The 16,678-nt window shown below is 36.6% G+C and overlaps 1 protein-coding gene across 1 annotated transcript; it reads left to right on the forward strand.

Moving 5' to 3' along the window:
• Positions 1-2,680: 2,680 nt before the first annotated feature.
• On the forward strand, positions 2,681-13,937 carry bri3 (brain protein I3). The gene is made up of 3 exons (XM_079833506.1): positions 2,681-3,201; positions 5,024-5,150; positions 12,645-13,937. Exons 1-3 carry the CDS (start codon positions 3,039-3,041, stop codon positions 12,775-12,777), a joined length of 423 nt encoding a protein of 140 aa, XP_079689632.1. The 5' UTR covers positions 2,681-3,038; the 3' UTR covers positions 12,778-13,937.
• The last annotated feature ends 2,741 nt before the right edge of the window (positions 13,938-16,678 follow it).

Below are 16,678 nucleotides of genomic sequence, written 5' to 3' on the forward strand. Positions count from 1 at the left end.
AGATGTAAAGTCAGAATTGCGAGATGTAAAGTCAGAATTGCAAGATGTAAAGTCTGAATTGCGAGATGTAAAGTCAGAATTAAGAGATGTAAAGTCTGAATTGCAAGATGTAAAGTCAGAATTGCGAGATGTAAAGTCAGAATTGCGAGATGTAAAGTCAGAATTGCAAGATGTAAAGTCTGAATTGCGAGATGTAAAGTCAGAATTAAGAGATGTAAAGTCTGAATTGCAAGATGTAAAGTCTGAATTGCGAGATGTAAAGTCAGAATTAAGAGATGTAAAGTCTGAATTGCAAGATGTAAAGTCTGAATTGCGAGATGTAAAGTCAGAATTAAGAGATGTAAAGCCAGAATTGCGAGATGTAAAGTCAGAATTGCAGGATGTAAAGTCTGAATTGCGAGATGTAAAGTCAGAATTAAGAGATGTAAAGCCAGAATTGCGAGATGTAAAGTCAGAATTGCAGGATGTAAAGTCTGAATTGCGAGTTGTAAAGTCTGAATTGCGAGTTGTAAAGTCTGAATTGCGAGATGTAAAGTCTGAATTGCGAGTTGTAAAGTCTGAATTGCAAGATGTAAAGTCAGAATTGCAAGATGTAAAGTCAGAATTGCGAGATGTAAAGTCAGAATTGCGAGTTGTAAAGTCTGAATTGCGAGTTGTAAAGTCTGAATTGCGAGTTGTAAAGTCTGAATTGCAAGATGTAAAGTCTGAATTGCGAGTTGTAAAGTCTGAATTGCGAGTTGTAAAATCAGAATTGCGAGTTGTAAAGTCTGAATTGCAAGATGTAAAGTCTGAATTGCAAGATGTAAAGTCAGAATTGCAAGATGTAAAGTCTGAATTGCAAGATATAAAGTCTGAATTGCGAGATGTAAAGTCAGAATTGCAAGATGTAAAGTCTGAATTGCAAGATGTAAAGTCTGAATTGCAAGATGTAAAGTCAGAATTGCGAGATGTAAAGTCAGAATTGCGAGATGTAAAGTCTGAATTGCGAGATGTAAAGTCTGAATTGCAAGATGTAAAGTCTGAATTGCGAGATGTAAAGTCAGAATTAAGAGATGTAAAGTCTGAATTGCGAGATGTAAAGTCTGAATTGCGAGATGTAAAGTCAGAATTGCGAGTTGTAAAGTCTGAATTGCGAGATGTAAAGTCTGAATTGCAAGATGTAAAGTCTGAATTGCGAGATGTAAAGTCAGAATTAAGAGATGTAAAGTCTGAATTGCGAGATGTAAAGTCTGAATTGCGAGATGTAAAGTCAGAATTAAGAGATGTAAAGTCAGAATTGAGAGATGTAAAGCCAGAATTGCGAGTGCTAAAGTCAGAATTAATTTAAAAAAATGTATTCTGTGACAGAAACAAGCTTCCATACATAACTGCTCACTATATACCAGATAAAAAAATTCAAAAGATATGACTTGAAAAGAAATTGGAAATCACTACACTCATGAACGTGTCAGAGGATGAAGAAATGTTCAGTGAATAAAGACCGCAGATCCCAGCACAGTTCTATAAGTGTGTTTATGCCATGTCGGAATTACCTTATCTCAGAGTCCATCACGGCTTGTCACGTGATCCTAGTAACGTAATCCATTACATATTTAAGGTAATATAAATATGGTAATATAATAGGTAAAATAAGGACCACTTTTGAATTACTTTTAGATTACTTTTGACTGTTCATCACATTGATTTGAATAGAAAAATCTTGTAGCATATTGATATAAAAATACAAAGAGAAAAAAAATATTCCATTCTTTGTTGTCAACAACATAAGGTGCATTAAGGGGGTTTCCCAGACTGGGGTTCATGATGGAACTGCAGGGGTTTGTGAGTTTAATGAAAAGGTATTAAGTAATTAAATCATAAAAATGCTAAATTAAAATAAATAATTTTAACAAACAAAAAACAATACAAATAAAAAAGATTTTATTTGTTTACCTGCATGTCATATGAACATTTTAGAGAACAGTGGACATCATTTTATTATTGGCCTAATTTACAAATTAAAATCTAAGGGCTTACTTTAAGTAAATATGTTAGTTCAAAGAAATTTCGGCTGACAAAAAAGTTGGGGAAAGCCTGTATTGCATGTAAATATGAAATTATGTGAATTTGTAAATTTCAATGTGTTTGAAAGACAAAAACCTCCCAAAGACATTAATACAAGGTTAATACATGTGTTCGTCAGGAGCTGAATAGATGTTGCAATGTTGAGAAAACACTTGTTAAAAGTGAAATGATTTCTGTACCCAATGATTAATTGCCATATGGCTCTCATGTTTCAGTGACAGTCACATGACTAGTGGCTGAATGAACGTAAACAGTGGCCGTTTTTAGAAAGGGAAATGAATATTTGACTTATTGTGAGAATAACATGCAATCATGTAATCAATTAAAGTACCTTAGTAACTTAATATACCGTAATATAGGCCTAATCTAATTACAAGTACTTTCGGAATCTGATTATGTAATCCAGGTTACACTACCCAGCACTGGTAATCACAACATGGCGTGAACACAGCATTTGAGGTGACCCACAGTTTTTATTAGGTTCCTAATGACTAGAGTCTTCTTCTCGTGTACACATGGTTGTAATCAGAAATAAAAGCACCATAACCCTTTGTTGTATATTTGATACAGTTTTTAATGAGTGTGTGTGTAACTTTAAGATGCCACCCACCCCCGCATGCGCGTTCCACTTCATCACGTGACAGCGAGTCTTGTGACAGTGCAGCGATCAGGAAAAACGTCGTTTTGAGTTTGATAAGGAGTTTCACTCGTCAACAAGCACAGATTTCTCTCATAAACGAGAGAAATCAAGAAAAGGTCGATATGGCGCATCTTTAGGACATTTATACGTCTTAAAAAGAACATTCCTGTCCCGAAGCTGTAAGAGCGGGTTGAAGTCGCATGGGGAGAGTGGAGGAACTTTCACACAATCTTTGTTTTGGTTTTTGTTTGCGTTAGTCCAGTGGTCGTACGAGCTCAAGAAGATTTAATATTAGTTGGCTGAAGTAAGTTAGACCTCACGCCTCAGACCGGGTATGGATTCTAAACCTCTCCTCCAGGACAGACCTCCAGCGTACAACACGGTCCCGGCCGCGTACGACTACGGCTCGATCCCCGCGGCCGGTGCACCCGCGGCGGGATTCCAGCCTCAGCCACCCGCGGCGGGGTTCCAGCCTCAGGCACCGCCGCCCTATCAAGGCAAGAGAACCACATACTGATACTGTATTTATTTAACCTGCTCATAATCACTACTGTTAATATACCAGCATACTCGCGTACTGCAGGATCTTATAACGTTTGTGTGACGGTGGTTTTATTAGGGATGTGATTTTAATATTAATATTTAGTTTTTTTTATTCGGTTAATATAAATTGTTCTTTTTTTATATTTTAGTGGAAGAAAACGCATAATAAATATATATATATGTGTGTGTGTGTGTGTGTGTGTGTGTGTGCGTTTATATATATATATATATATATATATATATATATATATATATATATATATATATATATATATATGTATATATATATGTATATATGTATATATTTTAACGTTACTACACTCAGCAGCAGTCAGTTGACAATTGATGAGAATACCATTTCAATAAGTGTCTTTACACAACTTTTTAATGACTTTTCACAGACTGGCAATCCAATAATTGATCACTATAAATTATTGAAAAGAATTGAAATAGTTATATTAAAATAATAATAAAATAAACAACCAAATAAAAATACTTACAAAAACATGTAATATTATTTTATTGAAAGTAACAGCGTTACTTTATATAAAAAACTAATTAAATACCGCACTGATTTAAGTATTACGACGAGACTTGGTACAACAAAACACATTTCTTGGTTTATTTCAAATCAGAAATTATTAAAGTAATATTAAGTGAGAGGTTGTTTTTGGAATCCCTGATTCAGAAACCTGACTTTCTAGTCTGGCCAATTGAGCCTAATGATAAAAGAATTTTCATTCTCAAATTACCACAATCTATGGTTTTTCATACAACTGATTTGTTAGTTACGACAAGTATGACTGAATTACACAAGTCTAAGCAGTTTATTGCAAAAGGCTTCATGTCATGTTTTATGTTTATTAGTATTTTTGCGCCTACCTTGAACAAGGTAACCATTCAGTACCATGGTATGTACCAAGCTGCCATAAGTTTCTTATGTGGTTTTACCAGTTTGAAGTCCATAGATCATGAATACACAGACGCACGTCACACACACGTTGATTGACTCAGTTAATAACAGTGTACTTTCAGCCGTGTGAAAAAGTTCAGCATACCTTTAATAAGAACTTTATAAAGAATATACTTAAGTGTGAACTGAATGGAATTTTTTCGGACACTTGATTGCATGTTATTTACAATTTAAATTTAGATTAAGCAGTGCTTTTATGACCCACTTAAGTAAGACTTTGTAAATGATTTGTTATTTCATATTATCTTTGAAATATGGTTAAAGTTATTGCCCGGATGTATTGAGAAACCTCTATAGTGAACGAAGATATACTTTAATGCCATTTCTATTGAAACTTGAAGGCTGTTTTTTTAAATGTATTTGTAATTACACATTTGTAATGATAAAGTTCCAGTTTTTAAATGTAATATGGAATAACACACTAGAGTTCAAATGATAATCAAGTGCTTTACATGTGCTTTAGTATGTTAGTCAACAACACATCAAAATAAGTGCACTTCTTTCATTAAAACAACTTGATTTTAAAAGGTACTTTACAATAAACATTTGTCAAATTATGTATTTAAGTGTGCTCAGAAACGGTCAGGAAATTGTGCTCTTTTTACCTGGAAGTACATTTAGAAAATATGTATTTTTAATATTTGAAGTACACCATATTCAAGTGCACTTCTTTTCACAAGGGTGTATCCTCAACTACAGCTTCCTTTACAGTATTCAGCTCTGATCGCACGGCGTTTCGCAGCATCTGAGGTGATAAAGTGAGAAACGTTGAGTGTTAAATGGATGTGAACTCTGTCCCACAGGTTTCCCGGCTGCCACATCAGGTTATCCCGCGATCCCTGCGGCCGTTGCCACCCAGCCAGCCTACACCAGCACCTACACCATCGTCCAGCCCTCTGTGGTGGTGGTGGGGGGATGTCCCGCCTGCAGGTGAGGTGCACAGCATACACCCCACTGCATGTGACCAGTCACACTGTGTCACCTTCTAAACACTCTTCTATCAGGCTCTGTTTACTCCTGGTATTAAAGGGACAGATCACCCAAAAATTAAAATGACCCCATGATTTACTCACCCTCAAGCCATCCTAGGTGTATATGACGTTCTTCTTTCAGACGAATACAATCAGAGTTATGCTAAAAAATGCCTTTCTGAAGCGAATCAATGTGTTTGTGTAAGAAAAATATCCATATTTAAAACTTTATAAACGAAAATATCTAGCTTCCAGCGGACTACCTTCCGTATTCAGCTTATGAAAAAAGTGTACCGCCTCTCGCAGCTGAGCTTACACTACACCCGACGTCATCATCGCGGCAGTTACGCTTTTTCCATAAGTTGAATGCCGAAGGCGGTCTGGCTGAAGCTAGATTTTTTACTTTATAATGTACTTAATAATGTAAATATGGATATTTTTCTTACACAAACACATGGCTTTGCATCAGAAGGCCTTTATTAACCCCCCGGAGCCGTGTTGAGCACTTTTATAAGGGATGGATGCACTTTTTGAAAGCGTTTTGAGCTGGTCCACTTTCGACCACTCCCAGTGGTAGTCAAAAACATATTCGACTGGATTGCTTTCGTAGCGTAAACCCTCATGTGGTCGAATGTATTCGAACGGCCACAAAAGACGCCTACTCTCCACCTACTAACCTAATGCAGAAACATTATGTAAATTGCGCAAGCTTATTTTCTCCATTATATCGAAAGATCTGAAAAACCCGAAGCGCGCGCGCACACTAAACACCCTTCAAACAGCGCCCGATTACTGAACTAAGTTATTGCTCTAATACTGTCAAATACACACAAGGTTTACATAAACACAGTTATGTCTAAAGTGAACATAAACCGTGGAGAGAAAATCGGATGCGTGTCTGTATACGTGTGCAGGTCTTAAAGTGATAGCAGTCTAATAATAAACATGCTTCCGCTTGTCCTTAAAGGGACAGTTCACCCAAACATGAAAATTCTGTCATTATTTACTCACTCTGTTGTTCCAAACTTGTATTAATTTCTTATACACTTCACTACATTTTTTTATTATATTTACTGTATTAAAGTTCTCAGTCAAGAGCAGTGAGTGATTTTCTCTGTTTTGTTGTTTTATTAACATAAAAAAAATGTTCATTAAATTTCTTACTTGAATGCTGCTGTTAAATACACATACTTTAGCTGGAAAAAAGCAGTTTATTTCATTTGTAGACTATATTATGTCTTTATATCTTTGTTCTTACTTTTTAATAACAAAGATAAAATAATGACTTAATTTTTTATTTTCACTTCTGCTTTGGTCTAAATGTCCGCCATTCTTCTTTTATTATATATTTTGTTACCTTGTAAGGCTTTGTTTTTAAAATAGGGAAATCAGTTTGGCTGTACTGCTCAGTCAACATGAAAAAATAATCATGATTTTCCTGAACAAAATAGTGATATTATATTTTCATCCAATCGACCAAAACACATCTTAATACCAGCTGTAAACAGTGCAGTGTCAGTATAACAAGTTCTGCTATTAATATTTGACAGTTAAACTTTACGTAATGCCAGAAAGAACAGAAATCAACCAGATGCAGTTCAGCTGAATTCAGTGGTTTCTGTATCTGCTCGCTCACCTTCCTGTTCGCTTGTGAGCATGTGACAGTGACATGACTAAATCCCAAGCAAAAACCCCCCACAATTAACAGGATATGTAGAATCAGATTCGTCATGCGTGATGTCAAAACCATACAGTAAGATTGTGTTTTAAGCTCATAAGTCTGGTCTTAAATTGGCCTTTTGTTGTTGGAGGTTGTTTTAACCCAGAGTCATTTCCTGCTTGCTCATGTGACTCTGAGAGTCAGTCACTCCGTCAGCTCATGACAGCACTGATTTCACGCTGAACTTTGGTTCATGTACCAGATCAGTCCTGTTAAGTGAGCGTGACCACAAAACAAACAATGTGACTGTTGCTCCCTTCCTCCTTTTAAATCATACTGTGCTATATCATACATGCCATAGCTATAGAAATGAGCAGATCTATGTATCTGTCTGTCTGTGATTTAAGCATTAAAGATGTTTAATAGGGATTGAAATTTAAGCTTCTTCCCTCATATCATAATACATAGAACATTTTGGTTGGTTAGAGTGATAGTTCCCCCTAAAATGAAAATTGTCATTAGGGATGTGTGGTATATCGGCCACCATATCGGTATCGGCCGATTATATGTTCATTTTTAATGTTATCGCTATTGGCCCGATAAGAATTTGTCTGATATATTAAAGCCGATAAATAATGGATTATTTCCTTCAGCTGAGACACTTCAGATATGCACTGCTCACCATGATGGGTTTGAATTGCTTGAAATATGATTGGAATCACTTCAAAAAAGGAAAATACAGTGAAGTACAATTAGGGATGCACCGATATGAACATTTTGGCCGAAAACCGATAATTCTTTATATTTGAAAGCCGATAACCGATATATTGGCTGATGAATCTGAATCCGAATTTTTATGTAATTTGAGACCCTGATTACAAAAAACAAAAGTCTCACCAGTAAATCCATGTCCCAAGAACACAATAGTGTTCTCCTTATAAATGTATGTAGCCTATATGACAGATTTGCACTGCACATGTTGTATTTAACTGTATTTTCTTTTTTTTGAAGTGATTCCAATCATATTTCAAGCTATTCAAACCCATCATGGTGAAGTGTCTGAGCTGAAGGAAATAATCCATTATTTATTGGCTTTAATATATTGGACAAATTTTCTTATCGGGTTGATAGCGATAACATTAAAAATGAACATATATCGTCCGATATGGTGGCCGATATATTGTGCAGCACACTCTGTCATATAGGCTACATAACATTTAAAATGAGAACATTATTGTATTCTTGGGACATGGAGTTAAATCAGGCTTTCAAAAATTATATACAAATTTGAATTCCGAATTATCGGCCAATATATCCGTTATCGGCTTTCAAATATGAACTATCGGTATCGGCCAAAATCTTCATCATCCCTAATATTATAATTTACTCTCCCTCACGTTGTTCCAAATGAAGGCCATAAAGGAATGATAGATATTGTTCTAAAATTAATTCTAAATATAAAAGAATAGGAGAGTTCACATCACACGCCATGACTAACAATAACAGCACAGAGAAAGTATATCGAAACTATATCACTTTCAGAAGATTTTTCCCTGCCGATCAGAATCCATCCTAAAATATGGTCATAAAAACAGATCATAAAAGTAATTTTTGATTCTTGTGAGTTTTTTTTGTGCTTCCAATTTACACGATTCACACAAATAACATTTTGATTCAAAATGGCGCATTTCATGGAAAAGTGACTAATTTGCAGGTATGAACACAAGACATATGATCGCTTTATATGATGTACAGATTTAATGTAGGCTTTTATTCTCGCGCACACACACACAGAGCACATCAAATATGGCAAACAGAAGCTCAAACGTGTTGGCTTGACCCATGAGAACCAGTGAGGTTTGTTCTCGTCACACAAGCACAGTTGAGCTTTTGTAAAAAAAAAAATTAAATCATTCAATTGATATTAGCTAATTTTGTGATGTCTTTATGAACTTTTTGAAGCTTTAAAGTTTTGCTTGTGTGGACTTTCAATAATATATCTTTCGAAGATGAATAACAGTCTTACGGGGACAACATGAAGGCGAGTAATTGACAGAATTGTCATTTTTGGGTGAACTATCCCTTTAACAGGCCAAGGTTCACTTGATAATCATACGCAAGGAGAAGAACTACAGGCTGATGCTATTTTCAGATTTTCATAAATTTCCAAAGAGAAATGGTTACAGCAGAGAGTGAAAATAACTTTGCTCGTACGAGAATTGAGGCATATTTTTAGCCTTTACCGGTTCAACTTTTGCCGACGTGGTTTAACAACCCAAGAGGATCTCACATCAGGGGCCAGTTGCATAAACTAAGCCATTATGTTAAGACAGTGTCTTAAGATCTAGTATGAGCCACAAGCAGTTAGGCAAATGGCATTCAGTCTTACTTTTCGTATCAAATTAGGCCAGTCTATGTTTTTATATAACTGATTAAAAAAAAATTACGAACAGTCTTAAAGAAAAAAATGTATGTCTAACTTGTAAGACTAGTCTTAACGGTTTATGCAACCGGCCTCAGGGCTGTCAAACTCATTTTAGGACGAGGACAAAACATCCCATTGTGGGCTAAATTTGCTGAACATTTGTAACGTATACATTTATGCTCTTCTGGAGCTCATGAAGTCAAGAATTAACTTAATGCTTCTTAATAACTCACACAACCAACAACTAAAACTGGTGTATTCATCATTTAATTAATAACTGGTCATACTGTGGGTTGTCCTCTCATTTCATAAAGGCATCATGTTAAAGCTAATCTACACTACCAGCTATTTTAAATCCTAATAACACACTGCCAGGCTGATTGGATTTAAATAGGCAAATGCTCAAAAAATAAAAAGAAGAAAAGCATGTAAACATATGAAATGGGCCGTTATTAGGCCAGCATTTATATATATTAAATATAATATATGTGCAGGTCTTAAAAGCCTTCAAATTGATTTTTAAAAAGGTACATGTACAGGTGATTTAATAAATAATTTTGCATATTTTTTAATGCCTAACAATTAACTTGTCCATATATTTTCATTTCATTGGAAAATTCATGTATACAATATTATCTCTATATTTTGATGTTTTAATTAAGTAATGATTTATAAAAAAAAGAAAACTAAAACGAGTGTGAAATAAATAGGGCTGTAATCAACCAAAGAAAATCTTGGTCGACTGAAGTCCTGAAATTTTCGACTAAAAATCGACTAAAAATGACGTTAGGGAAAAAAACGTTAAATTAATTAGCTGCGCACTGTGCGCAGTACTTGGTAGCCTTGTTGTCTGCATAAATGAATTATAAATAAACATAAAAAACTAGTAGGCTATTTGCAGTATATTAAATAGTTTTTGAGCTGATTATTTTGCGCTGAAATGAGTCTGACACACGAGTCTGTGTCAGCTCTGACAGCGCTGCATCACGTGCACCTGCGCAATATCATAGCCTATGATTTCCCAAAATATAGTACTATTGTCAGCTAGATATCATCACAAGAACTTTTGAGGAATATGCAACATAATTTAGACAATTGTTTTTGTCATATCTATTATAATAACTGACAGAGTACAATTTCAGCCGCACTGTGCAGCTCGAACAGGAGCTGAGCTCAGCTTCGCGGCTGAGACACGAATAGACTATTAACTTAAAGTTTTTACTCTTAAACACAAAAGGCACGTCCACTTTAATAAAAAAATGAATATTTATTAAACAAGCCAGATCAAGAGCAGAAAAAACGCTCTCACAATTAAATAAATAATATAAGTTACAGAAAACTAGCCTTCAATCTGTCGCTCTTCTCCAGTGGGTTGGGCTAATCCAAAAGTGAAAACAATGGGGGTGTTTTGAAGACAGACTGTTACCTGTGAAACAGGGGTGCTCTGAAAACACCCCCATTAGCAATTAGTGCTTTCCACCTGATGAAATGAACGCGGCGCGGCAAAACTGATGAAATGAACGCGGCAAAACTGATGAAATGAACGCTGCAAAACGGACAGTACAGATCCACTTTTGCGGCACGACTGAAGCGTGGTGTTGTGACGCTTCCCCTCATGTGTATGTTGATGGGCGTTCCTCAAGTTTACCGCTATGGGTGTGCGTTTGAGCCAGCGGGAATGAAAAACAAAGGACGGGCGAGAGACTTCTCTTCGCCAGTTGGTTGGGCTAATCCAAAAGAAGTGAAAACATAATGGGGGTGTTCTGAAGACAGACTGTTACCAGTGAAACAGGGGTGCTCTGAAAACACCCCCATTAGCAATTAGTGCTTTCCACCTGATTAAATGAACGCGGCGCAGCAAAACTGATTAAATGAACGCGGCAAAAACTAATTAAATGAACGCTGCAAAAAAATCGACCAATCAAAATTTTGGTCGAGCCAGAACGTATCGACCAATAATCGACTAATCGACTGGGAGATTACAGCCCTAGAAATAAATGTTAAAAGCAGGAATAAGAGCTGCAAACTGCAAATTGTACACCAGCCTCTTTCCTCATTGGATTTTGTCAAATTTGAAATTTTTCCTCATTGGAAATTGTATTGTAGTTGTCAGTATATGCTTTGGCGTTACTGCATTAATGATAGACACCGGTACAGTAGGTATTTGATATATTGGCAGTAACACACCTATTGTGCTTGTTTAAAATAAAACGTACTTTAAAAAGTCCTTGAATCTAGGTCCCTATAATTTAAGCACATTCTTTCAACTTAAATTCAAAATAGCTCTTCAATAAAGCAATAACCAGCTCAAAATATCTCACATTGTGTCAATTTTGATGTGTCTGATGACCTCTTGTGGAAAAAAAGTAATAATATAAGATGACTCTTGCCACTAGATGGCCTTATAGAGTTTACATGGAGCAAATCAGCTGTTCCGCTGGGTCCTAAAGTCAGTTGGTCTCTTCAGAATGCATTCAGATACACATGTAGACATTTTATAAAATAATTTTTTGTAAAGCATTTTTAATTTTGAGAATTTAAGGTTTTTCCTATGTGTTCTGAAGCATTCCTCACCTTCCATTCATTCCTAAGGGGGTCAAATTGACCTGTGAGGGAAGGATTAGCTACTCTTTTTTTTTTAAAAATTTCAACCACAAAAGCTCCTTTAATCTAGTCAATTGCTTCTGTCTATTCAAGTGGTTCAAGTGCGACAAAAGTCCTAAGGTCTTGGACCACTCAGATGAACTCTCAATTTTAAAAAAAGAAAAGAAGAAAGTTTCGGGTCAAAATGACCCGAGGAACGCGGAGTGTGTAGCTTTTCATTTCTTAAACAGCCACGTAGGAAGATGCATCACAGCCATAATCCATGATGACAGTGTCAAAATTCATCAGGCTTGAAGAATCATGTACACATATGAATTGGCTCCTCCAGACCTCCAGTCCAGACCTTAAAGCTACACTATGTAACTTTCTTGTGCTCAAAATGTACTAAATGTATATAATGAGCGAGTACATTTTCCAAACCGTGTTTTTGTCTTATCTTAAATCACTACGGTACACATATAATAAGTGTTTATAAAAGTTCTGTTTATTAACCACTAGAGTCAAAAGTTTGAGTGTTGCTTTAAATTCATTGAGAGTCTTGGGGATGTGCTGCAGGAGACTTTACAGAGGGCTGGACTCTTGCATCGTCAATACAAGATCTGGACCAAAAATTCAAAATCTTATGTATTGCAATCTTTTGACCAGTAGCGCACATTTGAATCCTCTTATAAACTTGACGGAAGCATCCACTGAACGTTGTCCTACCATGAGATGTGTTAGTGTTATATGTGCTAGTCATGACCGTGGTGTTGTACTGTGTTCAGGGTCGGCGTGCTGGAGGATGATTTCACCTGTCTGGGAATCATGTGTGCCATATTCTTCTTTCCTCTGGGAATTCTCTTCTGCCTGGCCCTGCGTCAGAGGAGATGTCCAAACTGTGGAGCCACTTTCGGCTAGAGGGACCAAAACCCCATCGCTGTCTTTTTAAATCAGTTTTAAGCATCAGCATACTAGTTTATTTGTAATCATTGCACACGAAAAATGCCAAACGTCGCTTACGCAAGTATGATAAATGACAGATCACAATAGTAACCAGCCACAAACTCTTTGATTACTTCAAGATGGGTGTCCATGTTTTTAGTTTATACGCGCATTGCAAGCACTATTGTTTTGTTTTGTTTTTGTTGTTCTTTATATGAAATCTTAAAGCCAGTCTCCAGTCATCTAATCACTAGTGCCTTTATGACGGCAGAGAAACCATGAACTGATGGAGCCGGGACTCACTGAGGGTAATTCCCATACAACTCTGGACAAACGCCGACTCGCTTTGAGTGACATTGTGTAAATGAAATGGAGGATTCGCTTCCTTGATGTATTCCATCAGAATGTTTCACCTGCTCTTGCGTATTGAAATAACCACCGCCATTCTTTATATTGACTATTATATACTCGCTAATCGTGTCAATCACGTCTTAGTCAAGATCAAAAAGCATTGTATTCATCTTTTTCTTCTGTATTGTTTTGCGCTTGATTTAAAAGAAGAAGAAAAAAAACTGTTATTTGTATATCTTGGATTTCTGAATCAGTTTTAGACCATTTTTTTTTCTTTCTCTCTTGATGGGGTCTTATTCTGGGGGCCATGTTTTCATCGCACTGCACAGATGATCAATGATAAACGCGCTGGGGTTTCTGAAAGCGGGTGAATATGCAGTTATGTTTTACAGCCAGATCCAGGCTGAAATGAAACCTGCACTAAACAAGGGAAGTTGGCGCCAGGACAATGTAATGTCACCCAAGGACACGTAGTTAATCTTTGACAATGTAATGGTTTCCTTTCCAGTGACCGACAATCAGTCTTGGACGTGTCCAGTGTGATTTCATTCATGATGTACTCATACCATACACGCTGTTATGATCGGTTATTACTTTTTTACATTAAAAGAGATTGTAAATAAACTCAACAAGTGTTGCTTCTTCTGTCTGGTAATTATATCCTTTACAAATGTCACTCAGTGCACAGAACTTCCTCAGTGAAACTTGATCAAAAGTGACATTTATAGTGTTACAAAAGATTTCCATTTCAAATAAATGCTGTTCTTTTGAACTTTCTATTCATCAAAGAATCCTGAAAAGGCGTTTGATGGTTTCCACTGAAAGATTGAGCTGTTTCTAACAATAATAATAATATTTCTGTTGTTACTTTTTTTTTTATCAAACAAATGCATCTTTGGTGATACTTTCAAATCATAAAACTTTATATACAACATATATATTGCAAAATTGGCAGTTTCTCTGTATTTATTATTTATACAGTCGTGCTCAAAAGTTTACACACCCCTTGCAGAATCTGCAAAATAGAGATCATACAAAATGCATGTTATTTTTTATTTTATTTAGCGCTGTCCTGAATAAGAAATTTTACATAAAAGATGTTTACATATAGTCCAAAAGACAAAACATTAGCTGAATTTATTAAAATGACCCCGTTAAACACGATGCATTAAAAGGCATATTGCAGTTTAGAGACCCCAGTGAGTCTGAAAAAAATGTAGGAACTAGATTTTACGCTACTAAGCCTTCTGGAGTTGTTTGTGAGAGAATTTGACTTCTGCATCTAAAAATGCCAAAACCGGAAGTGATGTAACGGGAGGAAGTGTGGTCAATTTCAACGATAGGAAAACAATAGATCGCAATGACAGTTTGGACGCTGAGGAAATTATAAATGTTTATCAATACTCAGATGGAAGACCACAGCCATACAATTATATACAAGCTAGCTAACGATATGAACACTGTGCTCAGATTACAATACTGTACTGATTATTATCATGTATCAGGCAGTAGCAAAGCTGGTATTGGTCATCTAGGAGTATTGATACTTACCAATAACAGAAACTAATAAGCTTTGACCATCAGGCAAGTCACACTCATTACTATCCGGGTGGTGAAAACATAGGTAAATTGTACTTAATTTGTCTTCCGGGAAACATGTAAGTATCTTCTGTTGCTTCCGAAGGGCAGTACTAAATGTTTTTTTTTTTTAATATAAAAAAAAAAAGAAAGAAATTTTTTTACATCATCCTGTTCAAAAGTTTTCACCTCCCGGCTCTAAATGTGTCGTGTTTCCTTCTGAAGCATCAGTGAATTTTTCAACCTTTTCTAATAGTTGTGTTTGAGTCCCTCAATCGTCCTCAGTGTGAAAAGATGGATCTCAAAATCATACAGTCCCTGCTGGAGAGGGTTCAAATATGCAGAAGATGCAGGAAAACTGAAGAATGTGGATTTTTCTGAAGAACATTGGGCCGTTTAACTGCTCAGGACAAACAAGGGACTCAAGAACAACCATCACAAAAAATAATCCTGGATCATCCAGAGAACGGCACAGTATTGAGAATGAATGGTTCATAAACTTTTGAATGGGTCATTTTAATAAATTCTGCTATTTCTTGTCTTGTGGACTATGTAAATGTCTTTTATGTAAAATATCTTATTCAGGACAGAACAAAATAAAAAATAGCATGCATTTTGTACGATCCCTCACATTTTCAGATTCTGCAAGGGGTATTTAAATATTTTTTTTTAGCAAAACTGTATATATTATATATATATATATATATGAGGAAAATAAGTATTTGAACACCCTGCTATTTTGCAAGTTCTCCCACTTAGAAATCATGGAGGGGTCTGAAATTGTCATCTTAGGTGCATGTCCACTGTGAGAGACATAATCAAAAAAAAAAAGTATGCTTTTTTTGAACTATTTATTTGTATGATACAGCTGCAAATAAGTATTTGAACACCTGAGAAAATCAATGTTAATATTTGGTACAGTAGCCTTTGTTTGCAATTACAGAGGTCAAACGTTTCCTGTTGTTTTTCACCAGGTTTGCACTGCAGGAGGGATTTTGGCCCACTCCTCCACACAGATCTTCTCTAGATCAGTCAGGTTTCTGGCCTGTCGCTGAGAAACACGGAGTTTGAGCTCCCTCCAAAGATTCTCTATTGGGTTTAGGCTGGAGACTGGCTAGGCCACGGCAGAACCTTGATATGCTTCTTACAGAGCCACTTTTTGGTTATCCTGGCTGTGTGCTTCAGGTCATTGTCATGTTGGAAGACACAGCCTCGACCCATCTTCAATGCTCTAACTGAGGGAAGGAGGTTGTTCCCCAAAATCTCGCAATACATGGCCCCGGTCATCCTCTCCTTAATACAGTGCAGTCGCCCTGTCCCATGTGCAGAAAAACACCCCCAAAGCATGATGCCACCACCCCCATGCTTCACAGTAGGGATGCTGTTCTTGGGATGGTACTCATCATTCTTCTTCCTCCAAACACGTTTAGTGGAATTATGACCAAAAAGTTCTATTTTGGTCTCATCTGACCACATGACTTCCTCCCATGACTCCTCTGGATCATCCAAATGGTCATTGGCGAACTTAAGACGGGCCTGGACATGTGCTGGTTTAAGCAGGGGAACCTTCTGTGCCATGCATGATTTCAAACCATGACGTCTTAGTGTATTACCAACAGTAACCTTGGAAACGGTGGTCCCAGCTCTTTTCAGGTCATTGACCAGCTCCTCCCGTGTAGTTCTGGGCTGATTTCTCACCTTTCTTAGGTTCATTGAGACCCCACGAGGTGAGATCTTGCATGGAGCCCCAGTCTGAGGGAGATTGACAGTCATGTTTAGCTTCTTCCATTTTCTAATGATTGCTCCAACAGTGGACCTTTTTTCACCAAGCTGCTTGGCAATTTCCCCTTAGCCCTTTCCAGCCTTGTGGAGGTGTACAATTTTGTCTCTAGTGTCTTTGAACAGCTCTTTGGTCTTGGCCATGTTAGTAGTTGGATCTTACTGATTG

The sequence above is a fragment of the Gobio gobio genome, assembly GCF_949357685.1.
Source record: "Gobio gobio genome assembly, chromosome: 1".
NCBI classification, from domain to species: domain Eukaryota; kingdom Metazoa; phylum Chordata; class Actinopteri; order Cypriniformes; family Gobionidae; genus Gobio; species Gobio gobio.

What these genes read in the sequence shown, in the direction of transcription:
- bri3 (XM_079833506.1), top strand. Translation starts at nt 3,039, where the DNA reads ATGGATTCTAAACCTCTCCTCCAGGACAGACCTCCAGCGTACAACACG. An exon ending in GGCACCGCCGCCCTATCAAG is followed by an intron (nt 3,202 to 5,023) that starts GCAAGAGAACCA and finishes TCTGTCCCACAG; the next exon opens with GTTTCCCGGCTGCCACATCA. An exon ending in GGGGGATGTCCCGCCTGCAG is followed by an intron (nt 5,151 to 12,644) that starts GTGAGGTGCACA and finishes TACTGTGTTCAG; the next exon opens with GGTCGGCGTGCTGGAGGATG.